The sequence below is a fragment of the Notolepis coatsorum genome (genome assembly GCF_963971535.1).
Source record: "Notolepis coatsorum genome assembly, chromosome: 11".
NCBI lineage: Eukaryota > Metazoa > Chordata > Actinopteri > Aulopiformes > Paralepididae > Notolepis > Notolepis coatsorum.
The window spans coordinates 32,837,528-32,863,991 of record NC_140175.1 but is presented as its reverse complement, the minus strand read 5'-3'; the positions used below and the strand labels follow the sequence as shown (position 1 = coordinate 32,863,991).

The window sequence follows — 26,464 nt, the reverse complement described above, 5'->3', positions numbered from 1 at the left end:
ATTGCAGAATTTGTACAATACAGTACAGCTCAATACACACAATTGTTAAGGGGATGCAGACCAGAGAAAGACTTTCGTCTTGTTTACATCAGGGTCCCCCATTTTCAATTCATCATAACATATATGACATACATGACATACAGATAGACAGTAACAGTACTGCTACATCTATACATTTATGACATACCAGATTTACAAATACAGTACTGTTTGTGATACAAAAAGAGTTAAAAAAAAAACAATTTGACTGTACATTGGAGGAGGGGGGGGGGGGGGGGGGATTGGGTAGGCGGGGTGGGGGTAACTGTACATTGGATTATCGACGAAACCTTACTTGGTCCAAGAAGAGGGTCTTGTTTATTACTGGGTTAGGACGTGTACATTGGGGGGGTTGGGTTAGGACATTTACAGGGGCCAGTTTCGAATTGCCGTCTCCCGTAGGTGCTCCTTGAGAGTGGTTTTAAAAGTGGGTAGTGATTCACATTCCTTTACAGCTGTGGGTAGGGCGTTCCACATTGATGTGGCATAATTGCGAAACGTGTTTAGTCCCTTGTTTGAGCCGAATCTGGGTTTAACATGATTTGTGGAGCTCCCTCTGGTGTTGTGGTCGTGGTATTCACTGACCTTTGGGAAGTATTTTGACATGTACATGGGTACCTTAGTCGTGTAGTGTATCTTGTAGACCAGGCCCATTGCAAGTTGCTGTACTCTGTCGTCTACTCTAAGCCATCCTAGGTTGTCAAAGTGGGCAGGGTGAGGTGGGTTCTAGGGGTAAGGTCAAGCAGTAGTCTGACCAGTTTGTTTTGAGATGTTTGTAATTTTGTTTTTAGCGCCTTTGAGGTACTTTGGTACCATGAGGTGCAAGCATAGTCGTAGTACCCTTGAATGAGTGCTCCTGCCAGAGTCTTCAGGGTATTCTTGTTTACCAGAGAGGAGATCCGGTACAAGAATCTAGTTCGTTGGTTGACTTTTTTTATTACATTGGATGCCATTTTGTCACAAAAGATTTGCCTCTAGGATAGAACCCAGGTATGTAATTTCATCTTTCCTTGTGACAATATTGTCACCCACTGTAACTGAGAAGCCGTCGGCCTTGCTGAGTTTGTTATTTGAACCGAAGAGAATGGACTCTGTTTTACCCAGGTGTAATGATAGTTTGTTGTCAGCAAGCTATGCGAGTTATGAGTATAAAAGGCTTGAGTCTGGAGAGAGATAGGAGAGATCGTCTCCACATCCGGGGTGAACCACTGATGAAATCTGCATGTAGTGAGTATGAAATCTATATTGAGGCAGGAGGCCTGAAAGCCAGAAGGAACCTTTTAAATTGTCTGTGAAGACTGGATATAGGATTTTATATTGAGGCAGAGCAGAAGCCATTGAGGGACTTCACCTTTCTGTGAATCTGAATATCATTTGTAATAATCCTTTGAATTAAGAAGTATTTTGAACTCATTTATGTCACACTATTCAAGTCCATTTGGACCATCTCTAGTCAGAAATTGTATTCAAGTGTCTTGGCTTGCACACATTTGCACAAATACTATACATTTTCCAATTCACTCTCCATAATGTATTATGCATGCAAGGTATTTGTTTAGTATCACAACATTATTTGGCTATTTTGAAATGACCAGCTGTGGAAATAATGCCTTTGTCTGCCTTTGGTCCAGTTTGCATCCACACCTCAAACAAACCGCTCCAACTAAACCCAGATAAGTGTTGTTATATAATACATTTTGAACATACTTGCATTTAACATGGCTTAAAGGGATAGTAAAAAAAAATTTAAGAAGCCTATCTTTATTTGCCATACACTTTGAATCATTTCACTCTGTACAAAAAGCACTTGTACCAATGTTTTGTTTTTTGAGACATGGGAAGCAAAAACTATTAGCATTTGTTAGCATACTTCTCAGAATGTGATGGTGGAAGTCACAGGAGGCATGGATAATTCAGAATGCTTGATCCACATTATCTTCCACTAGCTTGCTTGGCGTGATCCAGCAAATGTTAACAAATGTTTTCTTTCACTTTTCTGCAATATATTAAAAACAATAACCCAGGAGCAGGTGCTTTTAACACATTCGGCGGCAAACACGAGATAAGTCGTGTTAACTCGCCATGCGTTGGACGCCAGACCAGAGATATCTCGGGTTTTGGTAGTTTTTTCTTGTATTCGATATTTGTATTCATTATTCATCCACTGACCTCGTGTTGCCATAGGAAAGGATTTTGAGTGCAATACCGGCCGCATCCTGCCAGCCTTTGAAACCTTATATCTAACCTACACTCAAATGTCTCCGGGCGCTATATTTAGACGGAGCTGAGTAAATCGCTTCATCCGACCACTTCTAAACGCATTGTGCCAAATTATGTCCGGGACCAGATGGACACCAATACTGGAAATCGCGATCAGACAATTGGAATATTCTTTTTGGAATATCCCCTACCAAAGGTAAGGACTATCTGACATCAATTTCAGCTTGATCCAACAATGTTTTCATATCGATCCAGCTGATCAGCTTCTGTAGTGTTCAACACGAATGTCGTTACTGGCCATCAAAGCATAAAAAAATGTTCCCCCCCTCCCCCTTTCATGCACTCATGATGAAACATAATACCTTTTAGTTATAATAATAATAGTATAAATATAATAAATATATAATATTATATAATAATACCATTTTATTTGGAAATAGTAGCGTGTCCAGGCAAGAAACGCCAATGCTTATAGTAGAATACACGTAGCGCCCTATAACTCAGCGTTTCAGGAATTATCCCGGATCACTCCTAAACTATACTTATATTCACCACGGGATAACACACGAACGTATGCATGAAAAAATTATCTCTTTTTTGCATGTTCGACGGAAGAAAGTCACTGTCAAATGACTATAGTATTGTCTCCATAGCTATAATATAGAATATAGATATAGCTCTCCAAACATAGTGACACAGTGAAAATATGTTATGGAAACGTGGCACGTTAGCCACAAGGACCAGACTAATCCCTAGCGCTGAATGTGTTAAAGGAGAAAATCCACCCTAAAACAGATTTTTTATTGTGCTACCACTGGAAATCAGAGCATCAGGACTTGTAATTTATGATGTCATCAAGCGAAACCGTTTGGAGTAGATCCGTGGACAATGAATTAGTGACAAACTTTGTGGGTTCAAAGAAGTTTTGTTTGAGATATTGCATCCACATTAGTTATATAAAAAAATGTATGGCTTATAGCTCTGGATCAGTATGTGTACCCATATCCCAATAGAATCACAGTGGGTACTGAAATCCTGTCCTAGAAGTCTTCCTTTAACCCTGACCTTGAACACTTGACTTGTAACGTGTTTCGTATGACATCATTCAATGTATTTATTCTGCATTTATTTTATATTGTAGCATCTGTAACTGTTTTTAATTTTATTATCTTTTTTCCTCTTCTTTTTCCGTTTTTCTCCCATCCCAATGTTAGTCGTTATGCCAATTCCCAATCCCCTTCCTGGTCATTGCGCACTCTACCCCCTACCGTCGGTCCGGGAGGGCGGAGACTATCACATGCTTCATCCGACACATGTGTACCCAGCCCACCGCTTCTTTTCACCTGGCAGCGCGGACTCTCACTGGGAGAGTGTAACGTGTGGAAGGTCACACTACTTCTCCTAGATCCTTCCCTTGCTGTGCAGGCGCCCCGACCGAACTGTAGGAGTCGCTGTTTACACCGACCAGGACCCACCCTCGCCGGGTTTCCCACCCGCTAACACTGCCAATTGTGTTAGTATGGACGGTCGGCCAACCCGGAAGCACCACAGCTGGATTCGATCCCACTGTCTCTGTGGTGGTAGACAGACGCTTAGTCCGCTGCGCTACCCGGCCGCCCAGCATCTGTAACTGTGATGAATGTTTGAAATACTGCTGTCTTGGCCAGGTCTCTCTTGCAAAAGAGATTCTTAATCTCAATGAGACCTGGTTAAATAAAAGGTTAGATAAAGGTTGCCCCATTATTCACCGTCTATGGAGCAGCCCCGGGATTTGTTTCTTGGTGACATCATCACTAGAGTCTTGTCTCTTTGGTGTTCAGCTTAAGCAGAGACTTGAAACTACGACAAATTGACAACTATGTTTTTTCAAAACTATAGAATAGAATTGTGATTATAGATCTGGGCTCCTATAGTCTCTCACCTTGCATCTCGAACTCTGAGCCACAGGGTGAAAGGTCACTCTCGGTGACCCCCAAAGATTCCATTAGCTGCTCCACGTTCATCCTGCCTGTCAACTCACCGTTCCTGTCCCCGATCTAGAGAGAGAGAGAGAGAGAGAGAGAGAGAGAGAGTTCCTACGTTACATTCTAATATAAAATATACAGTAAAAATACAGAAATATACAGTAAGTGTAAATTTGTACTATGTCGGTTTAAAAGTAAAGGAAAAGTCCAGGAAGATTTGATAGTACTGTCAGCCTGTGCTCTGTGATGCAGTGAGGCACAGTGATGCATTATAAAGTCTGATGGCTGTCGGAATGAAGGACGTCCTGTGCCGTTCAGTGCTACATCTTGGGAGTCTTAGTCTAGCACTGAACGTGCTCCATCTGTCAGCCAAGTCTGTGTATAGTGGGTGGGAGGGGGGGTGCTGTTGTTAAACAAAGAATAGCAGTATGTGCTTATATCAATGGTTCTCAAAGCAGGGTCCGGGGTCCTTGAGAGGGTTCCATTGGGTCCCCAGAAAACGAGGATTAGGAACACTTTGATTTCACTACAATTGTATTCACTAGAAGTCAGCCCAATGAGAGATTACATAATGACTATTCTGATCATAGGTTTCACTCTCTCCGCTGTTATCTCCCCACCGACAGTGAAGACAGATCGAATTTACATTTATATTTAGTAATTTAGCTGACGCTTTCATCCAAAGCAATTTACTAATTGTGTAACGAGGAAGCATACTAGGACCGTTACTGTTCCTAATTTATGCAAATGACATGTCATCAGCTTGTGACTGCAACTTGTTCCTGTTCGCGGACGACTCAGCCCTGCTGGTCTCTGACAGGGACAAGTTGCAGGTTGAAAAAGCCCCCCGCTCTGAACTTGGCAGAATCTGATAACAAACTATCATTACACTTGGGTAAAACAGAGTCCATTCTCTTTGGATCAAATAACAAACTCAGCAAGGCCAACGGCTTCTCTGTTACAGTGGGTGACAATATTGTCACAAGGAAAGATGAAATTACATACCTGGGCTCCATCCTAGAGGCAAATCTTTCCTGTGACAAAATGGCAACCAATGTAATCAAAAAAGTCAACCAACGAACAAGATTCTTGTACCGGATCTCCTCTCTGGCAAGCAAGAATACCCTGAAGACTCTGGCAGGAGCACTCAATCAAGGGTACTATGACTATGCTTGCACCTCATGGTACCAAATCACATCAAAGGCACAAAAAACAAGACTACAAACATCACAAAACAAACTAGTCAGACTACTGCTTGATCTTAATCCTAAAACCCACCTCACCCCGGCCCATTTTGACATCCTAGGATGGCTTAGAGTAGACGACAGAGTACAACAGCTTGCAATGGGCCTTGTGTACAAGATACACTACACCACTAAGATACCCATGTACATGTCGAAATACTTCCCAAAGGTCAGTGAATTCCACGACCACAAATCATGTTCAACCCAGATTCGGCACAAACAAGGAACTAAACACGTTTCGCAATTATGCCAGAACAATGTGGAACACCCTACCCACAGCCATAAAATAATGTGAATCCCTACCCACCTTCAAAACCACACAGCTGTCCAAACTGTGGTCCATCCCATCCCCAGGAGCCAGGATATTTAAATAAGCCAGGAATTCCGGAATAATATAATTTACTTTTATCTAACAACAGATGTCTCAAATGGGGGTCCCTAGGACAAAAATATGCGTCCCTGGCCTATTGTGTGTATTTGGGTGTCCTTGGCAGGAAAAAGTTGAGAACCACTGGTTGGTTTATGAATGTGGTTGTCCAACTCACCTCTGTGGAGATGTCTCATACTCGACCCAACCCTCTCATTCCTCCCCCATGTAAACAAAATCACCAAAGCAGCCTTTTACCACATTGTCCGTCTCTAACCCTCCCCACCGTTCTCCACCGCTGAAACACTGGTCCATGCATTCATCTCATCCAGGCTGGACTATTGCAACAGCATCCCGTATCGCTCATCAAACAACATCCTCAATGAGCTCCAATATGTCCTAAACTCATGCTGCCCACATCACACCTGTCCTCCACAACCTCCATTGGCATTCTCATCATCACCTTCAAAGCTCTCAACAACCCCCCTACCTCTCTGACCTCCTCCCCCGCTATATACCACTGGTTTATGAAGGTGGTTGTCCAACTCACCTCTGTGGAGATGTCCAGGTGCTTGCGGGCATAGTGGAGGGCCTGCTGGTGGTTGCCCAAAGACACGAAGGCGTTCCCCAGGCTCCAGCAGGCTCGGCCCTCTCCCACCCTGACAACGAGGGAAAGCACACACACATTTCTCTTTAAGAATTGTTTTAGAATTGCTTGTGTGCTCAAGTAAAAATCCATATTGAAAGTATATTCTTAGTATATAACCTAGAACATTGCGACCATCTACTACTGGTCTATTGAAGGTTCCAAGCCACAGTCTAAGGAAAATCGGGGATGCAGCCTTTGCAAACTATGCACCAAAGTTATGGAACAAACTACCTACGGACATTATGGAAGCTAGATCTCTTAATATTTTCAAAAATAAGCTAAGAACGTAATACGCTAAAAGCTCTTCACCATAGCCTTCTAATACACTCCACTGTTGATTGTACTGTAGCACTATTTTACTCGGTCCATCCTATTGCATAATTTTACTATCTATTCTATTCTACTATTTTATTGCACTGTATTATTTTACTCTGTCTATTACAGGTTCAAAACTGTCAGGTATTAAACTGTGTGGGTATCAAACAAGAGACTGTCAGGCTTTAAAACTGTGTAGGACCCAGGCCTAGAACTGCACCCTGAGAGAGGGAACTGCGCCCTGAGGGAGGTTCGAAGGGACAAAATGGGTATAAAACAGGAGGGAAGACTGTCAAGTTTTAAACTGTGGATACCAAACAGAGAAGGTAAAGATGACTTTGAACTGTTGAACAGTAATCCAGAACTATTTTATTGCACTGTAAAAAAAAAAAAAAAAAAAAAATATATATATATATATATATATATATATATATATATATATATATATATATATATATATATATATTGTATCTATTCTATTATTTTATTGCACTGCACTATTGCACTATTTTACTCAGTCTATTTTATCTTACTCTTTTTATTATTGTCTATTTAAAACTGAATCAAACCATAAACAAGGTTGCCTGTTGGGATGTTAGAACCTAATGTGAAAAACTGTGATTTTATATGTCTGCTCATTTTATGTCTGTTTTCTGTTGTGAAGCACTTTGAGATGCAGTTTCTGTATGAAAGGTGCTATACAAATAAAGTTTATTATTATTATTATTATTATTATTATTATTATTATTATTATTATTATTATTATTATTATTATTATTATTATTATTATTATTATTATTATTATTATTATTATTATTATTATATTAAGTGTTGAAAGTGTATTTCTACTAGGAGTGTAACGGTATGTGTATTCGTCCCATGACTTAATGGTACAGACATCACCGTTTGGTACATCCACCCACAAACAGTACTAAATAAATGGCAATGTCGAATATATCTTTATGTCTGTTATCATGCTACATGCATGATAACAGACAATGTGCAAGAATGCAAAGCTGATTCTAAACGAGTAGCATATCATCATGGAATCATTAGCGGTATGTCATCCGTGACAGCAAGTGTACTTAAAGGAACATGCCAACATTTTGGGAAATTAGCTTATCATCTTCTCCAGAGAGAGACAAGAAGATAGATACAGAGAATAGATACAAAAAGATAGATAGATACCAGTTTCCTCTCTGTGCGTTCAAGCTATCTGGCTGCACGTTAGCCTAGCTTAGTACAATGAATGTAAGCGGACCTGGCCGGTTAGCCTTCGGGAGAGGTGTTAGTTGGACAATTCCTAGGCTAACCGGCCATGTCCGCTTCCATTCATTGTGCTAAGCTAGGCTAACATGCAGCCAGATAGCTTTCTACTGAACGCACAGAGAGAAAACTGGTATATATTTTTTTGTATCCACTTTTTCTCCCATTTTCTATATTTTCTCCCATCCCAATTTCGTATCATCCAATTCAACCCTCCCCTGTCACGAACGCTGTTTCTTGCCTCCCACAAGCCGGCTGCAATGTGGACTAAGTCATACATAGCACAAGTCCCCTCCGGTACTTGAGGTAACAGCAGTCGCATCTTTTCACCTGCGCAGCTCGATCTCTCAGTGGCGAGGAGTAACGCGTGGGAGGCTCACGCTGCCCCCGACACTTCCTGATTCTACTGCGCAGGCGCACCAACCGACCTGTAGGAGTCGCTGTCCACAACGCCCGATCCCCACCCATCAGTTTCCCACCCCCTAATACGGCCAATGTGTATTAGTATGAACGACCAGCTAAACTGAAAGCAATGTGGAGTGCTGGGCGAGCCCAGCGTCTCCGCATTTGTGGCGAGCGCCTTGCCCACTACGCCACGTAGCCGCCCAGAGAAAACTGGTATCTATCTTCTTGTCTCTCTGGAGAAGACGGTAAGCTAATTTCCCAAAATGTTGGCGTGTTCCTTTAAGCCAAAATAACAAGTGGAATACACATGCTTTTTCAATCAGCAAGAAGAAAAACTGAAAATGTGGATTTTTATTACCAACTTTCTTGGCAAAGCCACGGTCAGGCAGCACCAGGGGAGAAGGTAAGACAACTTGTAATGAGCGACTTTGAAAAACGGCACGACTCAGGTCTGCGTCTCCCAGGGCCAACCATGTTCTGGTCATATATCAGTTCTGCGTGGGTCCGGGGCTCAGCTGTCTTTGTAATTGCTACATCAGTACCATACAAATGTTATTTCCTCACTTATTCTGATCATCTTTATTTGGTACAAATTCAATGTAATTGTAAATTCAATGTACAGTATCGATATCGATAACGTAAGCTAGCTATTTTCTGATCTCGATAGCTCATTTTATATATCGTTACCATTCTGATGTGCCAATCACCGGAGCCAGACAGAAAAAAACAACTACTTATCCCTGCTGCTTCTAAGCCCCTAGATACCAAAGCAGACATGGCCAAAACCATTGTGTACTGTATGTTCACTGTTATGTTTACTGCTTGATATCTCATCTTGATATCTGAACTAATACGACACTAGGTGGAACTAAGTAAAACGTGCACTACTGTCTGTTCAAAAGAAATGAGAAAAGAAAACGGAAGAAAAAACTAGCCTTATGCATTTGGGATTTTTGTTGCTTTTTTCCCTGTTGTACATAACTCGTACCGAACCGTGACCCCAAAACCGCATGCAGAAATACATTAATCCATCTGGAGGTGCTGCTCATGGTTTCCTGCTCAGGGCCGGATTAACGACCGGGCCGTTTGGGCCGCGGCCCGTGGGCCTCTAGTGGCGAGGGGCCTCCAAAAAAATTATTTGTTTTACTTTTTTATTTTTACTGTTATAATTTATTTTTTATTTTTATTTTGGAGATCGATGTCATACTGTGACACTGAAATGAAAAAATATTTCATCAACTAAAATATTTAGTCAACAAAAATATTTCATCAACTAAAATACAGTACGTCACACCCCGTGCCTCTCCCTGCCGTCTGCAAGTGGCTAATCTTGAGTTTCCGACCCCCCAGTAAGCTAACCATGGATAAATCCAAAAAAAGGAAAATCTGAGGAAAATAGAGGGTTTAATTCAGCGTGGACAGATTAATTTGCTTTCACGACTAACAATGCAGGCTTACCTGTAGCCTATGCCTGATATGTGGTGGCGAAATTTGCGAACAACGATTATTGTCATTTTGATTACTGTAGTTTGCCTGGTATGTAGCCTTGGTTAGTGGCTGCCCCACCAATGTTTTACATATAAAAACGCCACTGTGCGTGCGTGCACGTGTATGTGTGTGTGTGGGGGCCTCCACAAGAGTCTGGCCCAGAGGCCTCTGAATTCTTAATCTGGCCCTGCCTGCTCCTACCTGTCAGTGAGCTCCTGGGCTATGAGCAGGTGTTTGAGGTGGTAGTCGATGGCTCTCTCGTACTGCTGCAGCAGGGTGCAGGTGTTCCCCAGGCTGTAGCACGCCTGCGCCTCCATCACCTGGTCCCGCAGCTGACGGGACAACTGCAGCGTTTTCCTGCAGGAACGAGATGGCGAGCGAGCGAGAGAGAGAGAAAGGGAGAGAGAGGGAGAGAATGATGGATGGGTTAAAAAGAGAGCGGTAAAATCATATTATGTGGAGAAATGGAGGAGGGGAAGGTTAAACAGATTAACAGTCAGGTGGGTTTTTCAGCACATGAGAAAGTAAGAGAACATTCTCAAAAGATGCCTTTATAGGTTGCGTCATGTTGACGATTGTTGAGCATGTGATCATTATACAGTTATCGAATGCTGTATATTGTTATTCTGATTGGTTGGAGCATGTGCTGCAAGACACATTTTGTGTAAATGGACAATACAGTTTTATCTTATCTTTTATTATCTTAACATATCTTATATTTTATTATCTTAACATATCTTAACATCTTATCTTAGAATGGTGGTTGAGGAGGCAGGGAGAACGTATGACAGAGGCAGTAAGGATTAGGAGGACAGACGGAGAACCTAGAGAAGGTTGTTTGAGTTTCCACAGCTGTACCAGTAAAGTACCCGAATCCTAAAATCTCGTCCTACAATCCACACAAAAAAACATCCTAGGATACATCATCAGATATCTTAAAAATTATACAGCACATGGTCCCAATCACGGTGGGAAAAGGTCACAGGTCTTTTACTATAGAAATGGAAATGGAAATACCGGGGCGCCCAAGTGGCAAACCACGTAACGTGCTGCGTCACGGTTCTCTCTCTCTCTCTCTCTCTCTCTCTCTCTCTCTCTCTCTCTCTCTCTCTCTCTCTCTCTCTCTCTCTCTCTCTCTCTCATAATAAAACATAACAAAAAAGTGTAAATACCCTGGTAATGGTTCTGGTAAAAGAAAAGTAAAAATGTTTACAATGCCCATTGTTCCTCCATGCTGGAAGAAATAATTGTTGCCATCATGGGGAAAACAATGATTGCTATGTGTTGATTATGATAAATATATCAACAGTAACTTTATAATTTGATGTCTTATTTCTGGATCTTGTAAACAAGTCACAGTAAAATCATGCTTTTCCAGTGTTTCACCTACTCTTCCACTGCACAGAAAGTGGTTACCAATGTTTACAGGCAGCCATGTTGGAAGAAAGAGAACTATACAAACATTCTGTGCAAGGCGTCTATAAAATACCATAAGTGTTCGGTATGACGGTCTTGTATTTTGGTGGCTGGAAACATTAGATCTCAAGTCTAAAGGTTATATTATTATATATATTTATATATATAAAATAGTGTGGTGGTCCAGTTACATAGGCTCTTATGACTTCTTTTTAAAATACTTAAGCTTGAACTATGAAAGTGTGTTATTTTCATCAACCTGTTACGTGCGTTGTATGCTAAATGTTTTCCTTCAATGTAACAAGTAATTGAAGATAAGAAGAAGATAAGATAAGATAAACCTTTATTAATCCCAGTAGGGAAATCCAGGTGTCAAATGAAGAGAATGAAGCGTGAGGATAAGAATCCAAACAAACCAGGATAATAAGTAAAGTAAACACAGGGCGGCTTCCCCTCAAATCTGCACTGGATCCTTGGGTGAATTTAATTTAATGTATTTGAACCCTGATTGCAGGGTTCTCAGAGTAAAAAGTAGCATCATAATATATTACTTTTGAAATAGGGTGGAGTAAAAGAGTAATGTTCTCCAATCTCCTAAATGGAAATACTTGAGTAAAAGTAGTTACTTTTTACACCCTACACTCCACAGTGTCTCATTAAAGTGGATCTTCCATCCACTAGATGGCAGCACATATTCTCTCTTCCCCTACTGTACCTGTAGTACTCTGTGGCAGTGTTGAACTGGCCCAGGAATATCAGAGCGTTGCCAAGGTTACTGTAGGCCCGCCTCTCGGCTGCTTTGTCACCGAATTCCTTGGCGATGGACAACCGCTGTGAACGACAGAGGAAATCAATGTCAGCTGAGGCCTGGCCTGTATTCATTCATTCACCAGCCTTGTTCTCTGCCAGTGAGAGGACAGAATCATCATCATCTTCTTCATCTGAAGTGTGGGTGTTTTTATGATAATACACTCGAGGGTTTCTCTTTTTTTTGGGGGGGGGGGGGGGGGGGGGGGTCTTTATTTTGCTCCTCCTTTCATAGTTTAACCAATAATCAATTATACATACGGTATATACCATATTGACAAGATTACCCTGATGAGACAAAATCCCCCACCCGCTCTTTTTTCAACATTCATTTTTTTTTTATATTTCTTTGAATAATAATAATAATAATAACTTTATTAATATAGCACCTTTCATACATGGATGGCAGCTCAAAGTGCTTCACATCAAATAGCATAACATGAACATAGGCATAAGATTAGCATACAGTTGACAGAATAAAAGCAATGCATAAAGTGCAGACATAAGAATAGATAAATAAGACAATAAAAGTAGTGCAATGTAAGATGAAATCTTGTAAGATCAAATCAATGTAAGATCAAATTTTATTTATAAATATGAATGATTAATTGGAGGTATTTCAATGAAATAAGATTTCTATTCAATTGTAGGCCTATTTCTAATGTAATTTATATCTCTGAGTGAAAATAGAACCATGGGTTGCATTTCAACTAGACCATAGTTGTAATTCTACCGGCTCCGCAGGCCTGACCTTGGTTAACTTGGCCTTACTTTCAACCCTCTGAAACCTAAGCCAATGGATCAGTGCTTATCCCTTGCTGATGTCATAGTGGGATGAATTAGCTTTGATTGATCAATTACTTGTACTTTTTGGAGCAAGCAACGCTGCTTAACTAAATGTACTGCCTGGTTTGTAAAGTTTTTTTTTTACTCTTAGGTGTGGCAGGTATAAGACAATAATTAATTTAAAATGTGCTGTTGCTTCACCCACCAAAAACACTGTGTTCAATACAAGAGAAGAAAGAGATGCTGGAAAATAAATAATTAGTTTAGACTAGTATATTTGCAGAAACTTAACAAACGTCATCCACAGATTCAAGGAAGTCATTCGAAATTAATGAAAAGATACATAATATGTCCCCTTTAAAAATATGTGTGGCAGTGGTATTACCATGATATGATCACAGTGTGGTATTACCATGATATGATCACAGTGTGGTATTACCATGATATGATCACAGTGTGGTATTACCATGATATGATCACAGTGTGGTATTACCATGATATGATCACAGTGTGGTATTACCATGACATCATCACAGTGTGGTATCACCATTCCATGATCCCAGTGTGGTATTACCATGACATTCTCACAGCGTGGTATCACCATGACATTATCACAGTGTGGTATTACCATGACATCACAACGTGGTATTACCATGACAAGTCAAGAGTCAAGAGTTTTATTTGTCACGGCATACAAGTATACAGTGAAAAGCGGGGGGTCTTGCATCACAGTGTGGTATCACCATGACATGATCCCAGTGTGGTATTAGCGTGATATGATAACAGTGTGGTATTAGCGTGATATGATAAAAGTGTGGTATCACCATGACATCATCACAGTGTGGTATCACCATGACATCATCACAGCGTGGTATTACCATGACATCATCACAGTGTGGTATTAGCGTGATATGATAACTGTGGTATTACCGTGATATGATCACAGTGTGGTATTACCATGACATCATCACAGCGTGGTATCATCACCATGACATCATCACAGCGTGGTATCATCACCATGACATCATCACAGCGTGGTATCATCATGACATTATCACAGCGTGGTATTACCATGACATTATCACAGCATGGTATCACCATGACATTATCACAGCGTGGTATCACCATGACATTATCACAGCATGGTATTACCATGACATTATCACAGCATGGTATTACCATGACATTATCACAGCATGGTATTACCATGACATTATCACAGCATGGTATCACCATGACATTATCACAGCATGGTATCACCATGACATTATCACAGCATGGTATCACCATGACATTATCACAGCATGATATTACCATGACATTATCACAGCATGGTATTACCATGACATTATCACAGCATGGTATTACCATGACATTATCACAGCATGGTATTACCATGACATTATCACAGCATGGTATTACCATGACATTATCACAGCATGGTATCATCACCATGACATTATCACAGCATGGTATCACCATGACATTATCACAGCATGGTATTACCATGACATTATCACAGCGTGGTATCATCACCATGACATCATCACAGTGTGGTATCACCATGACATTATCACAGCGTGGTATCACCATTACATCATCACAGCGTGGTATCATCACCATGACATCATCACAGTGTGGTATCACCATGACATTATCACAGCGTGGTATTACCATGACATTATCACAGCGTGGTATTACCATGACATTATCACAGCATGGTATTACTATGACATTATCACGCAGCCACAATCATCTCACCTGGCGGTGGAACTTTATGGCCTCCACAAAGTTTCCCAGCAGGTAGTGGGTGTTGCCTAGGTTACCAAAGGCCCTTCCCTGGGCAGCTCGGTCACCGAGTTCTTTGACCAAACACAAGTTCATCCTAGAGACATGGGTAGAAAGAATTTAGAGTATTTAGCCCTACGGCACACAGGACAGGGCCTACAACCTGGTATCACCTATTTAAATTATATCAAGTCGACTAAGATTCAGTGCATAGTGTTCAACATCAGGAACCCTGATTTCATCCTTTGTTTCAAATAACCCCCTTATGAGAGCCTGTTTTCAAAGCCATGCAAATCCCATGTGGTCGCCTTTTTAGTTGTTTTTCTATTCCATATACAGAGTTAAATAACACACATGCTTATGTAAGCAGTAGCCATCAACGTGAAGCGCTGCCCGTTGGCAAAGTTGTCATACCAAACAGACAGGCTGCCTGTGAGGCCGTGAGGGACCGTGTGCACTCAACTAATAGCCTTTTGATGGTAAAGACAATAGAGCTTTAATCTGTCACTTACAGACGAGCCTCTGTTTTATCAACCCCCTCATTGGCAGCTATCACCTCTCTGTACTAATGGGAGTGAGTGGGCTTTAATCAGGAGGTAATAGCCCTGAAGTGTGCGTGTGCGTGTGTGTGTGTGTGTGTGTGTGTGTGTGTGTGTGTGTGTGTGTGTGTGTGTGTGTGTGTGTGTGTGTGTGCGTGTGTGCGTGTGTGTGTGTGTGTGTGTGTGTGTGTGTGTGTGTGTGTGTGTGTGTGTGTGTGCAAGTTAACCCAATGCATGTGGGTTGGTTGTGTATGTGTGTGTGTGTCTGTATGTATGTATTTGTGGTGTGTGTTGGTTGTGTGCATGTGTGTGTGTGTGTGTAAGTGAATGCATGCATGCATTATCACAGAGTGGTATTACCATGACATCATCACAGTGTGGTATTACCATGACATCATCACAGTGTGGTATCACCATGACATCATCACAGAGTGGTATCACCATGATATCATCACAGTGTGGTATTACCATGACATCATCACAGTGTGGTATTACCATGACATCATCACAGAGTGGTATCACCATGACATCATCAGTGTGGTATTACCATGACATCATCACAGTGTGGTATTACCATGACATCATCAGAGAGTGGTATTACCATGGCATTACCACAGTGTATGCATGTGTGTCTGTCTGTCTGTGTCATGTCTGTCTGTGTCCTGTCTGTCTGTGTCCTGTCTGTCTGTGTCCTGTCTGTCTGTGTCCTGTCTGTCTGTGTCCTGTCTGTCTGTGTCCTGTCTGTCTGTGTCATGTCTGTCTGTGTCCTGTCTGTCTGTGTCCTGTCTGTCTGTGTCCTGTCTTCATGTCTGTCTGTGTCCTGTCTGTCTGTGTCCTGTCTGTCTGTGTCCTGTCTGTCTGTGTCCTGTCTGTCTGTGTCCTGTCTGTCTGTGTCCTGTCTGTCTGTGTCCTGTCTGTCTGTGTCCTGTCTGTCTGTGTCCTGTCTGTCTGTGTATACATGTCAGTGAGTCCTCACTCGTAGAAGCCGGTGGCTCGCTGCAGCGTGTCTCTGACGTCAGGCGGCAGGTCTCCAGGCTCCTGGGTGCAGCCCCACAGCTGCTGCTTGCCCTTGGCGTGGAACACGTTCCCTATGTTGTACAGCGCCCGCGCCTCGCCCACCTAGAGCCAGAGACACGGTGAGAGGCAGGAAGGTTAGAGAGAAGGGGAAAGACGCTTCCATGTCCGTGTCTGTGGGTGGGCGGATGAACATGTTCGTTCATTTCCCCACATTTCCATGTACATATGTGTGTGTGTGTGCATGTGCGTGTGCGTGTGTGTGTGTGTGTGTGTGTGTGTGTGTGTGTGTGTGTGTGTATGTATTTATATGTATATATGTATGGAGCTACAGTGTGTATTGAGGTAAATTGACTGTAAATCAAGTGTCACGTTACTGTTACAAAAAGAGAAGCATAAAACTGATTCTACAAAAAAATATGAATTCTCTTGAGTAATAGTATTGAAAGATGACAATTTTATCGTCATATATCCATAAACAAAAAAGATAAAAATATTAAACAAGACAACAAAAGAATAACAATAAAGACAAAAATAAACACCATGAGGGAGATGAACATAAACATATTGCATAAGTGTGTGTGTGTGTGTGTGTGTGTGTGTGTGTGTGTGTGTGTGTGTGTGTGTGTGTGTGTGTGTGTGTGTGTGTGTGTGTGTGTGTGTGTGTGTGTGTGTGTGTGTGTGTGTGTGTGTGTGTGTGTGTGTGTGTGTGTGTGTGTGTGTGTGTGTGTGTGTGTGTGTGTGTGTGTGTGTGTGTGTGTGTGTGTGTGTGGTTGTTACCTTGTCCCCTTGCTCTTGAGAGATGTCCAGGTGTCTCTGACAGCACACGGCCGCCTCGTCAAAACGCCCCAAAACCTTCAACGTGTTACCAAGGTTACCGCTGGCTTTCCCCTCTCCTATTCTGTCGCCTATTGTTCTGCAAATTAATTTAAAGGGAAAAAAAGAAAGAAAAGGAAAAGAAAGAAACTCATTTTGGGGAGTGCTGTCTAAACCCAAGGCAGGGAATAGTCTTTTAACACCGTTTTTTTATGAGTGAAATGAGACACGTCATCTGATGGATGCTTTGAAAGCGCACGGGTCGTTATAAGTGCCGGAAGCCATCCTGTTTAATATGGGTCACTCGTGTGGGAATTAAACCCCTAACCTTGGCAGACGGTTAAACAAGAGCACTGTGACCCAAAAGAGTGGGGCCGCTAGTGTTAGATACTCCATCAGTTTTGGCAGGCATACATTTATTTGGTAAGGAGGCTGGAAATGCAGGGTGCGTGTCTAGATTGAGGGAGATCTGGGGTGACAGAATCTACTGTTAAGGTTTCTAGAGGTGTCATGGAGGTGCCCCACGTTGTTTTTTAGGATAATTCTACTCATTATGCCTATAATCTACTAATAATCTGTCAAAGATTATCAACCTACATGATATGGTGTGTCTATAATACGTTTGATCTTCAATTGGTGGCTACAACAATGGGGCAAAATGACAGGTGGAACCTCACTCAGGTCTATACCGTCTGACGACTTGGGTGAGTCAGTCATTTGTCAAGGTGTTCTTTCTCCTGTCGTGTCCTCCGTCACCTGGGAAAACACATGGCCTTACTTAGCACCTTGCTGTTCCATGGTTTATTAATGAGCCACTGGTGCGCCACCAGTCTAAGTGGCCACCACTTCCTTGCTAATAGCAGGTGTCAGGGGTCCTGCTGGGCCTGTAATGTAACAAGGTGGAGCCTCCGGAGCTCTTTAATCGCTCCCCTACCCCGACGCCAACTGCACCCCTCTGCAGGGGATCAAGATTAGCCATACAAGCTGAATATCAAGCCTGGCAGTCGGTCCAGATAAACCCGATGAAATACCCCCCCCCCACCCCCCGGAAAGGGAGCATCTGTTTAGTTCATAACGTGATCACCTATGGAGGATTATCTATGAACTGTGTGAATGAGCATCCATTATAGATGGCTCATTGTCGTCATATAGACTATTACTATTTCATATTTGCATTGATCTTTATTGTTTGCAGACTATTGCATAAAAGCGCTTTGGATGAATCAGGAATGTCTGTCTGTGTGTCTGTCTGCATCTGTATGTCTGTCCTCTCTGTCCTTTCGCAGATCTCGAGAACCATTCGTCCGATTAGCTTCACATTCGGCATGTGTATTGCTGAGGACCCAAGAGAGTGCAGTGCATCACGTGTAAGTGATGTTGATCGGATGAGCAGTTCTCGAGAACGCTGCAAGCAGCCATACTGTGGCTCTCCAGAACGCTGCAAGCAGCCATACCATGATTCTCCAGAACACTGCAAGCAGCCATACCTCAGTTATCAAGAACACTGAAACTGGGACTTTCGGGGGCCAAGCAATCAGCATGTTCCGAACGTGCACACCCCTTGACAACGCTACAAGCAGCAGTACCGAGAGCCAAGCAATCAGACCGTTCCGAACGGCGACACATGCCGAACGGCCACACCCCAAAGGGGCATGAATGAGCAACATTTTCCCTTCCCGCGACATACTGTTAAGTGTTTATATAAACAAGGCACTGAGCCGCCTAACTGCTCCAATGGAGCTGCTCAGTGGCAGTGAGATGCGTTGTACTACGTAGCTCCCAGGTGTAAATGTGTGAGAGCAGGCGTGTTCAGTCATACTTCCCTTAATGAAATAGTTTTGCGTTTTTGTTTTTCATTCTTTTTTTTCCATTCCATACAATCAAAATACCACGGCGTGTGTCGTGTAGTGTGTGTCGTCCCTCACCTGGCCAACGTGAGGTCATGTTTGTGGTATTCCAGGGCCTTCCCGTACTCCTTCAGGTAGAAGTAGGCGTTGCCCAGCTGGCTGTAGATGGCACTGAGGGTCTTCAGGTCTTCCGTGCCCACCTGCACGGCCGCCTCGAAGAACGCTGTTCCCCCCTTGAAGTCCCCCGCTTTACACAGCCTCTCCCCCTCCAAGGCCAACTCCAAGCAAGACGCCTCCATCCTGGCCACCATACACACAGACAGAGAGAGAGGGGGAGACAGAACAGGGACAGCGTCAGTACACACGTTGCATCAGAGTCCGGAACCACACATCAGTGATGCTTAATCACGGTGACGATGTCGGACACAGTCCCCGCAGCGGCGGGGAGTCACTTGGCAGGGGTGCCATGGCAACAGGGTATGTAGCCATGTCAATGTACCATTACCTTGGCAACAGAATCAAGACAATATCACTCCCGACAATGTTCTTCGCTTCCGCGAGGCACTCAGTAGTGTCGGTTATAAAAAGATATACTGTACGGCACTCTTCCTATAATAATTTGATGATGGGCTTTTAAAGCTGCTCGGCTCACACACAAATAGATCTTTATGGAAGTAGAGATCCACTGCAGACGTGGCATAGAGGGACAGTTTATTTTACACAATAACTAGATCCCAATTTAGATTATATTTGAGATCAAACTGAATTTGGACTTTTGCCGTATCACACACAGTGTAATTTAAGTATATTTGTATGCGTATCACCCTGACACAGACACACACACACACGCATGCATGCATTCATCAGAGGGGTCAGAGCACAGGCTCAGCCATTTGCACCACCCCTAGAACAGGTAGAGCTTAAAGGGGGGGAAAACATCCAAATCAAATTCCAAGATGTTATTCGCATGGCCTAGGAAAGTTCAGTCAATATTTGTGAACACGAGCTCCTCTCTCCCAAAGCCAGACACCAGAGAAGTAAGAGTCAAACTTGTGATGGTGTCAGGTGTAAAGGATCTGCAGAATCTGGAGCTGCTCCTTAGACAATGAACAGGAGATCTGCTTTATAGCAACCCACACAATTATATTTGCTTTACCCAAAATGAGCTTCATTCTGTTGTGTTCTCAGTTCTGAAACAGAAAATGAAATCTGAAAATTAAATTGCCTTGCTCACAAATCCACAGGAATGGGTACATTGATCATTTAATACAATTGTGAGGTTTCTGTCCTTGCTCTCTCACTCGTTCTGTTCCTTTAACCACCCTCGCTCTGTTTTCATTTGTTTTTCTGTTAATTATTTCAATTCCCTCATTCACACGCTTCTCCCCAGTGACGTCATCAGAGACGTCGCTGATTGGTTCTCTCAGGACCGCACGCTTTTCAATCACATTCCCCAGCTGTCACTGCCTTTCAATCAATCGATCCCTTATTATTTATACCCCGTTTCTCCACTCTAAGTTTGTTGGATCGTCTTGATTTTTCTCTGGTTGCATTTCCCCGTGTTGCTGCTGCTGCTGCTTTTGCTCCTTGTGCTAAGAAGCCTTCCCTTGGACACCTGTTCCCGTGGCGCGCCCTCGCTCCGCTGTTTGTTCCAGCACCATTACGCATTACGTCTGGGTGAGTTTTTATTGACTGTCTTGATCTACTCCGTTTTTCGTGTGTAACTATTACACTGAAGACTACCACCTTTTGTCAGACAGTCACTCACCCAGCTTTTCTATTTTTGCTTGTTCCCTTATGGGATAATATTTTTGGGACCTTCCATCTCCCTCTGTGTGTTGCTCACACCGAAGATATTATTTCACTATTGGATTGTTTTGGACTTCACTAAACTGTGTGTATATTACACGAAGATATTCACTGGGACTGTGTTTGGATTTTTGCTAACGGTGTGTACATTACACGAAGATATTCACTGGGACTGTGTTTGGAGTTTTGCTCACTGTGTGTATTACACGAAGAGATTCACTTGGGCTGTTTTGGAATTGTGCTCACTGTGTTTAAATTACACGAAGAATTGTTCACCCTGTTCTCCTGCTCATTCAAACTGCACTGTGTTGACTCGTTCCCTCTCTCCCTCTCTCGGTCTCGCAACACATCTGAGATTCTGCCGAGAGAATTCTGCAGAGCGGTTCAGACGTCAACACCTGCTATCCCCAAGACTACCATCACGGGAGAAGCTGCAGAGCAGCAGAACTTTGCCCCTTGTCCTATGTACCTGTCTTGTTGACTTGCCTTTCCTGTACTCTTTATATTTAGTATCAAATAAACAAGCCCTCGTATTTGGCAACTCTGAATTCCTACTCTCTTGTGTCGTGCGTTTGGGGTCGGTATCAAACCATAACATTACGATCCAACCCATATGACGACCCCAGCCGACACAGAGAGGGTCAGAACCGCACTTGCAATTCAAGTCGAGTTGACCAGGGATCATGGTCTCCAATTAGAGCGGGCTGCGGCTGCGGTGCAGAACCTCAGGGATCAGGTCCTGCCTATGCAGGGTTCAATGGCCGCTATGGCGGGACAACAGTCCGAGATTCTCGCTCAGCTTCACTCGCTGGGCGACACCGTTAATACCTTTAATCTCTCACACCCTTCAGGAACATTCCCCGCAGCCCCAGCAGATCTCGCATCTCGGGAACCCCGTCTCTCCGTCCCACGGCTGTTCGACGGTAATCCCGAGGAGTGTGCCACATTCATCATGCAATGTGAGTTGGTTTTCCGTCATCAACCAAGCCGTTTTTCTGCTCATGGGTCCCAAGTGGCTTATATAACAAACCTACTTTCAGGCCATGCTGCCCAGTGGGTCACTTCCTCCTGGGCAATGGAAGCAGATTTTTTGTTTTCCTACCCAGACTTCGTGGCGGAGCTCCGCAGAGTGTTCCACCATCCAGCCCGAGGTCTGGACCCTGGAGCCCGGTTGGGGACCTTCCGACAGGGGAGCGGCAGGGTGACGGACTATGTCATGGAGTTTCGACTGGTGGCGGTGGAGAGTGGTCTTTATATTTAGTATCAAATAAACAAGCCCTCGTATTTGGCAACTCTGAATTCCTACTCTCTTGTGTCGTGCGTTTGGGGTCGGTATCAAACCATAACAACAATTTAAATGGTATTATTTATTTATTTGTCTTTTCCCACATCCCCCAATTTAGACACTATGCCAATTCCCTCCTGGCCATTGCGCTGCCCTACTGTCGGTCTGTGGAGGGTGTAGACTTCCACATGTCTCCTCTGTTGGTCTGGGGAGGGTGTAGACTACTGCATGTCTCCTCTGTTGGTCTGGGGAGGGTGTAGACTACTGCATGTCTCCTCTGTTGGTCTGGGGAGGGTGTAGACTACTGCATGTCTCCTCTGTTGGTCTGGGGAGGGTGTAGACTACTGCATGTCTCCTCTGTCGGTCTGTGGAGGGTGTAGACTTCCACATGTCTCCTCTGTTGGTCTGGGGAGGGTGTAGACTACCGCATGTCTCCTCTGTTGGTCTGGGGAGGGTGTAGACTACTGCATGTCTCCTCTGTTAGTCTGGGGAGGGTGTAGACTACCGCATGTCTCCTCTGTTGGTCTGGGGAGGGTGTAGACTACCGCATGTCTCCTCTGTTAGTCTGGGGAGGGTGTAGACTACTGCATGTCTCCTCTGTTAGTCTGGGGAGGGTGTAGACTACCGCATGTCTCCTCTGTTAGTCTGGGGAGGGTGTAGACTACCACATGAGATCGCAGTCTGTGCTGTGTGTGGTAGCTGTGCTGTGTTTATATCGTAACAGTATTTCATCCTCTGTGAGCACTCTCTCTACTGAATCCTAATGGAAGGCATAGCAGAAATAAGTAACAAGAGAAGAGACATGGAGGTCAAAGCACTATCCTCGTCTCCTCTGCCACCCACCTCCGGTATGCCTCAGTTCCCATGCCAACAGCCTGGTCAGCGAGGCCAACTCGGATTGTGTAAGAAATGTAGTGAATGTCCATCAACAAGTCGCTTATCTTAGAGAAGAAGACTATAACTATATTAAATAACTATAACTTGACGAAGATTATCACACCCACGTGCAAAGCACACAAGGAGCTATTGTATCACTCAACTCTGTGTGTGCGTGTGCGTCTGTGTGTGTGATTTTATTTTATTTTATTTTATTGATGGATTAAAAACACAACAAGGATCCAAAGGATAACATGAGAAAGAGTAAAACCCTTATTTCCGTCATGGTCCCAGGGCTGTTAGGCCACAACAAAAACACGACAATAACACAAAACACATACATTTAAAACATTAGAAGACTAACCTATAGCTAAAATTGTATACCCCACAATAACTAAAAACTGATTGGAAACCCATTCAAACTATTCCTCTATTCTGTCCATGAGCCACTTCCTGACGCTTCTCTTGAAGCTGTGGAGGCTCGAGCTCTGCTTGATGGGGATAGGCAGCTTGTTCCAATCCTGGGCTCCAGATAAAGTAAGGGAGCACTGGCCCAGTTTGGATCGGAAAGAAGCAGGCTTCAGGTTTGCTATGCTTGCTCTAGTTCTGTGGTTGTGGGATTCGTTGACCGGGGTGAAGTAGTTCTGGAGGTATCTAGGGGACCTTTGGTTTATAATATTGTTCAGCCTGAGCTGGGTAACTCTGGCCTCCACAGGAAGCCAGTTTAGCTCCTGAAAGTGACTCCTCCCTATGTGGGTGCGAGGGCCAAGACCCATTACCACCCTTACCAGCTTATTTTGGGAAACCTGAAGCTTCTTTTTTATGGTCACTGTCAGGCCCTCGAACCAAGACACGCTACCATAGTCAAAGTGGCAGAGTACTAGGCTATTTGCTAGTAGCCTGAGGCTATCTCTGCCAAGGAGGTTGGCTTTCCTAGCTAGGTACCTGGTGCGGGCGTTGACTTTGCCCAGTACTTGGGAGGCCATAGCCTCCCCATCTAGGCTCCCGTCTATCATACAGCCTAGATACTTCGCTTTTTTTTTGCTGTTTTAGGGTTACAGCTCCTAACTGGATGTTAAACTCCCGTGCTTTCCTGAGCTTGGGCTTGGAGCCCAATAGTACTCTGTCTTACCTAGGTGAAGAGAAAGCCTGTTGTCCGAAAGCCAACTGCTGACCCCTGCAAGTTCTTCTCCTAGCATCTGTTCTAGTGTGTTCTTATCCTTGTGTGAGACTAGCAGGGCTGAGTCGTCTGCAAATAAAAACAAGTTACATGAGCATGCTGCTGACATGTCATTTATGTACAGTAAAAAAAAGGAGCGGTCCTAGCACGCTTCCTTGTGGGACCCCACATACAATGGGCTTGGCCTCTGACATAGTGCCACTGACCACTGTAGGAAGAGAACCATCTGACCACTGTCTCAGACATACCCAAGGCCTTAAGCTTGGAGAGCAGTAGGTCATGGTTCACTGTGTCGAAAGCCTTCTGTAGGTCTCGAAGAACTAGCCCACACAGCTGATGTGTGTGTGTGTGTGTGTGTGTGTGTGTGTGTGTGTGTGTGTGTGTGTGTGTGTGTGTGTGTGTGTGTGTGTGTGTGTGTGTGTGTGTGTGTGTGTGTGTGAATGTCTCACCCAATTTGGCTCAAACGTGGTGGATTATAGGTTGGCATTCAGCCAAGGTTACTGATCAACAGTGCAGATCTAAGTACATTTTGTGTACAAGTACAGAGCTGTTGGATTTGGCATCACCTGCTGTTTCAGAAATGTTTCTTCAAATGAATCAGTAACCAGGTGTTATCGCACTATGAGCGGATTTCCCAGGAATAATCAATTCCAGGCTAATTAAAATCCCCCGCTGTCATTTCCACAATAGACTGAGAAACCATCAACAGACCAATAGACCATCAACCCTGTCGAGGAGACGTCTGGTTTGGTGAGAAGTGTGAGTCATACACTACCACCCGGGGTTCCTTATGAAATCACCCTGGGTTCCTTTTTAAATGAATTTCACAGATTTCTGGCACAATCACACCAAGGCCTCATTCTTGAGACACTTCCAGCAGCAATATACCACAGTCATTCCACGATCTTGGATGAACTCAGCGAAACGCCCGCCAATTCGGATCCCAGCGAACGTCTCTCCAGGTCTGGCTGGAGTGCACACAGATGAGTGAAGGTTAGTTTAGAAGCCAATCTTGATTAGAGCGGGCATCTGTGTCGCAATTAAACAGGAAGACAAAGGATATGTGTGTTACCATGCTCAGACGTAGTTATGGCACGTTGCACGTATTTACATTTCTTTCCAGTGTGCATGTCCTGGTGCTCGCCAAGAACTTAACTAAATTATGTGGTAATTGAAATGGTACTGTTAGGCCTAATAGTTTTTTCAGTATCCAAGGTATTTGTTGGCACCGGTAACTGACTAAACATTAACTGGCTATAAATGAGTACAATTGTATCCGAATAACATCGGAATAGCGAAAAGTGACAAACAGAAACTGAACTCATGACCCACATTCAGCCTTAACCTTTGAGCAAAAGTTGTTCAAATTCCAACCAGCCAATCCGTGAAATAGGCTAATGTGTTAGCTTCACTATTGGTAGATATCCCATTCAAACATACTGCCCTAAGTGAAACTGCACTGGCCACGGACAGTTGGTTTGAGAATCTCCCCGTACAACTGTGATGGGTTAAACAGAACAGGAGCGATCATAGGATCACAGGAATGATAATCATCTGTCCAAAATGGACACGGGTGTCCAGTACCTGTGTTTCTGCTTGCTTCGTGTTTTCTCCACATACACCTGTAGCTCCAGATGTAGGGGCTTTAGCATGGCTTGGGGCCGTGGTCCGTGGTGAACCAGCCTGCAGACGGCTATCTCTGCCCCTGTCAGAGGGCACGCCTTGTACACCATGGGTGGGCGAAGTTCAACAGGATCACCGATACCAAAACTTGAACAATGACGAGAGTGGTGGGTGTTAAGACTAGACCGACATTTAGCCATTTTCACCAAACCACTGCTCAGATCAGCGGAGAGCACAATGCAGTTATTTCCTCCATCGACTTCCATCGTTCTCCGAGCTCCATCAATGTATAGGTGGAAATCCAGATGTCCTGATTGTCAACGGCATGAGGTTTACTCCAGTAGGATGCACAATGTCAGCAGTTTCGCAGCAGACCTGGACACGTTCCAGTTGGTAGTTCCATGCACAGTTCGAGGCCAGCCAAATATAACATGTGCTCTTCTAAACGGTAGACTTCAACAGCAGTCTAAACAACGACAATAATAGAAACACTGGAACACCCAGTCCTTGACTTCTTCAAATCATAGCAGCAATTAATTGCAGACTTCCTACCATAAAAAAAAACATTATACCAAAAAGGAGCAAATCTTTCTTCGTAAATCCACAGTATCCGTGCTTGAAGAACTCAATGACAGCTCAGCTACTTGATCCCCCACTCTCTCTATATTATGTCCTTCAGCTGTTATTGTCGCAGGAATCATCACTCTCCCTCTCCGTGCAG

The 26,464-nt window shown here is 43.6% G+C and overlaps 1 protein-coding gene across 3 annotated transcripts in view; it reads right to left on the bottom strand.

The window, feature by feature from the left end:
* Positions 1-26,464, bottom strand: part of gpsm1b (G protein signaling modulator 1b) — a gene marked incomplete at its 5' end in the record, with an annotated part of 74,161 nt that overhangs the window by 31,920 nt on the left and 15,777 nt on the right. The window contains 9 exons of one of the 3 annotated variants that reach the window (XM_084325242.1): positions 4,181-4,295; positions 6,385-6,493; positions 10,159-10,314; positions 12,089-12,204; positions 14,728-14,851; positions 16,270-16,412; positions 17,088-17,223; positions 19,049-19,270; positions 25,705-25,853. In XM_084325242.1, coding sequence (XP_084181368.1) covers positions 4,181-4,295; positions 6,385-6,493; positions 10,159-10,314; positions 12,089-12,204; positions 14,728-14,851; positions 16,270-16,412; positions 17,088-17,223; positions 19,049-19,270; positions 25,705-25,853 — 1,270 coding nt within the window. Of the gene's footprint in view, positions 1-4,180; positions 4,296-6,384; positions 6,494-10,158; positions 10,315-12,088; positions 12,205-14,727; positions 14,852-16,269; positions 16,413-17,087; positions 17,224-19,048; positions 19,271-25,704; positions 25,854-26,464 lie in introns of those variants that run through there. The other 2 variants (XM_084325243.1, XM_084325244.1) reach the window with 2 other exon arrangements.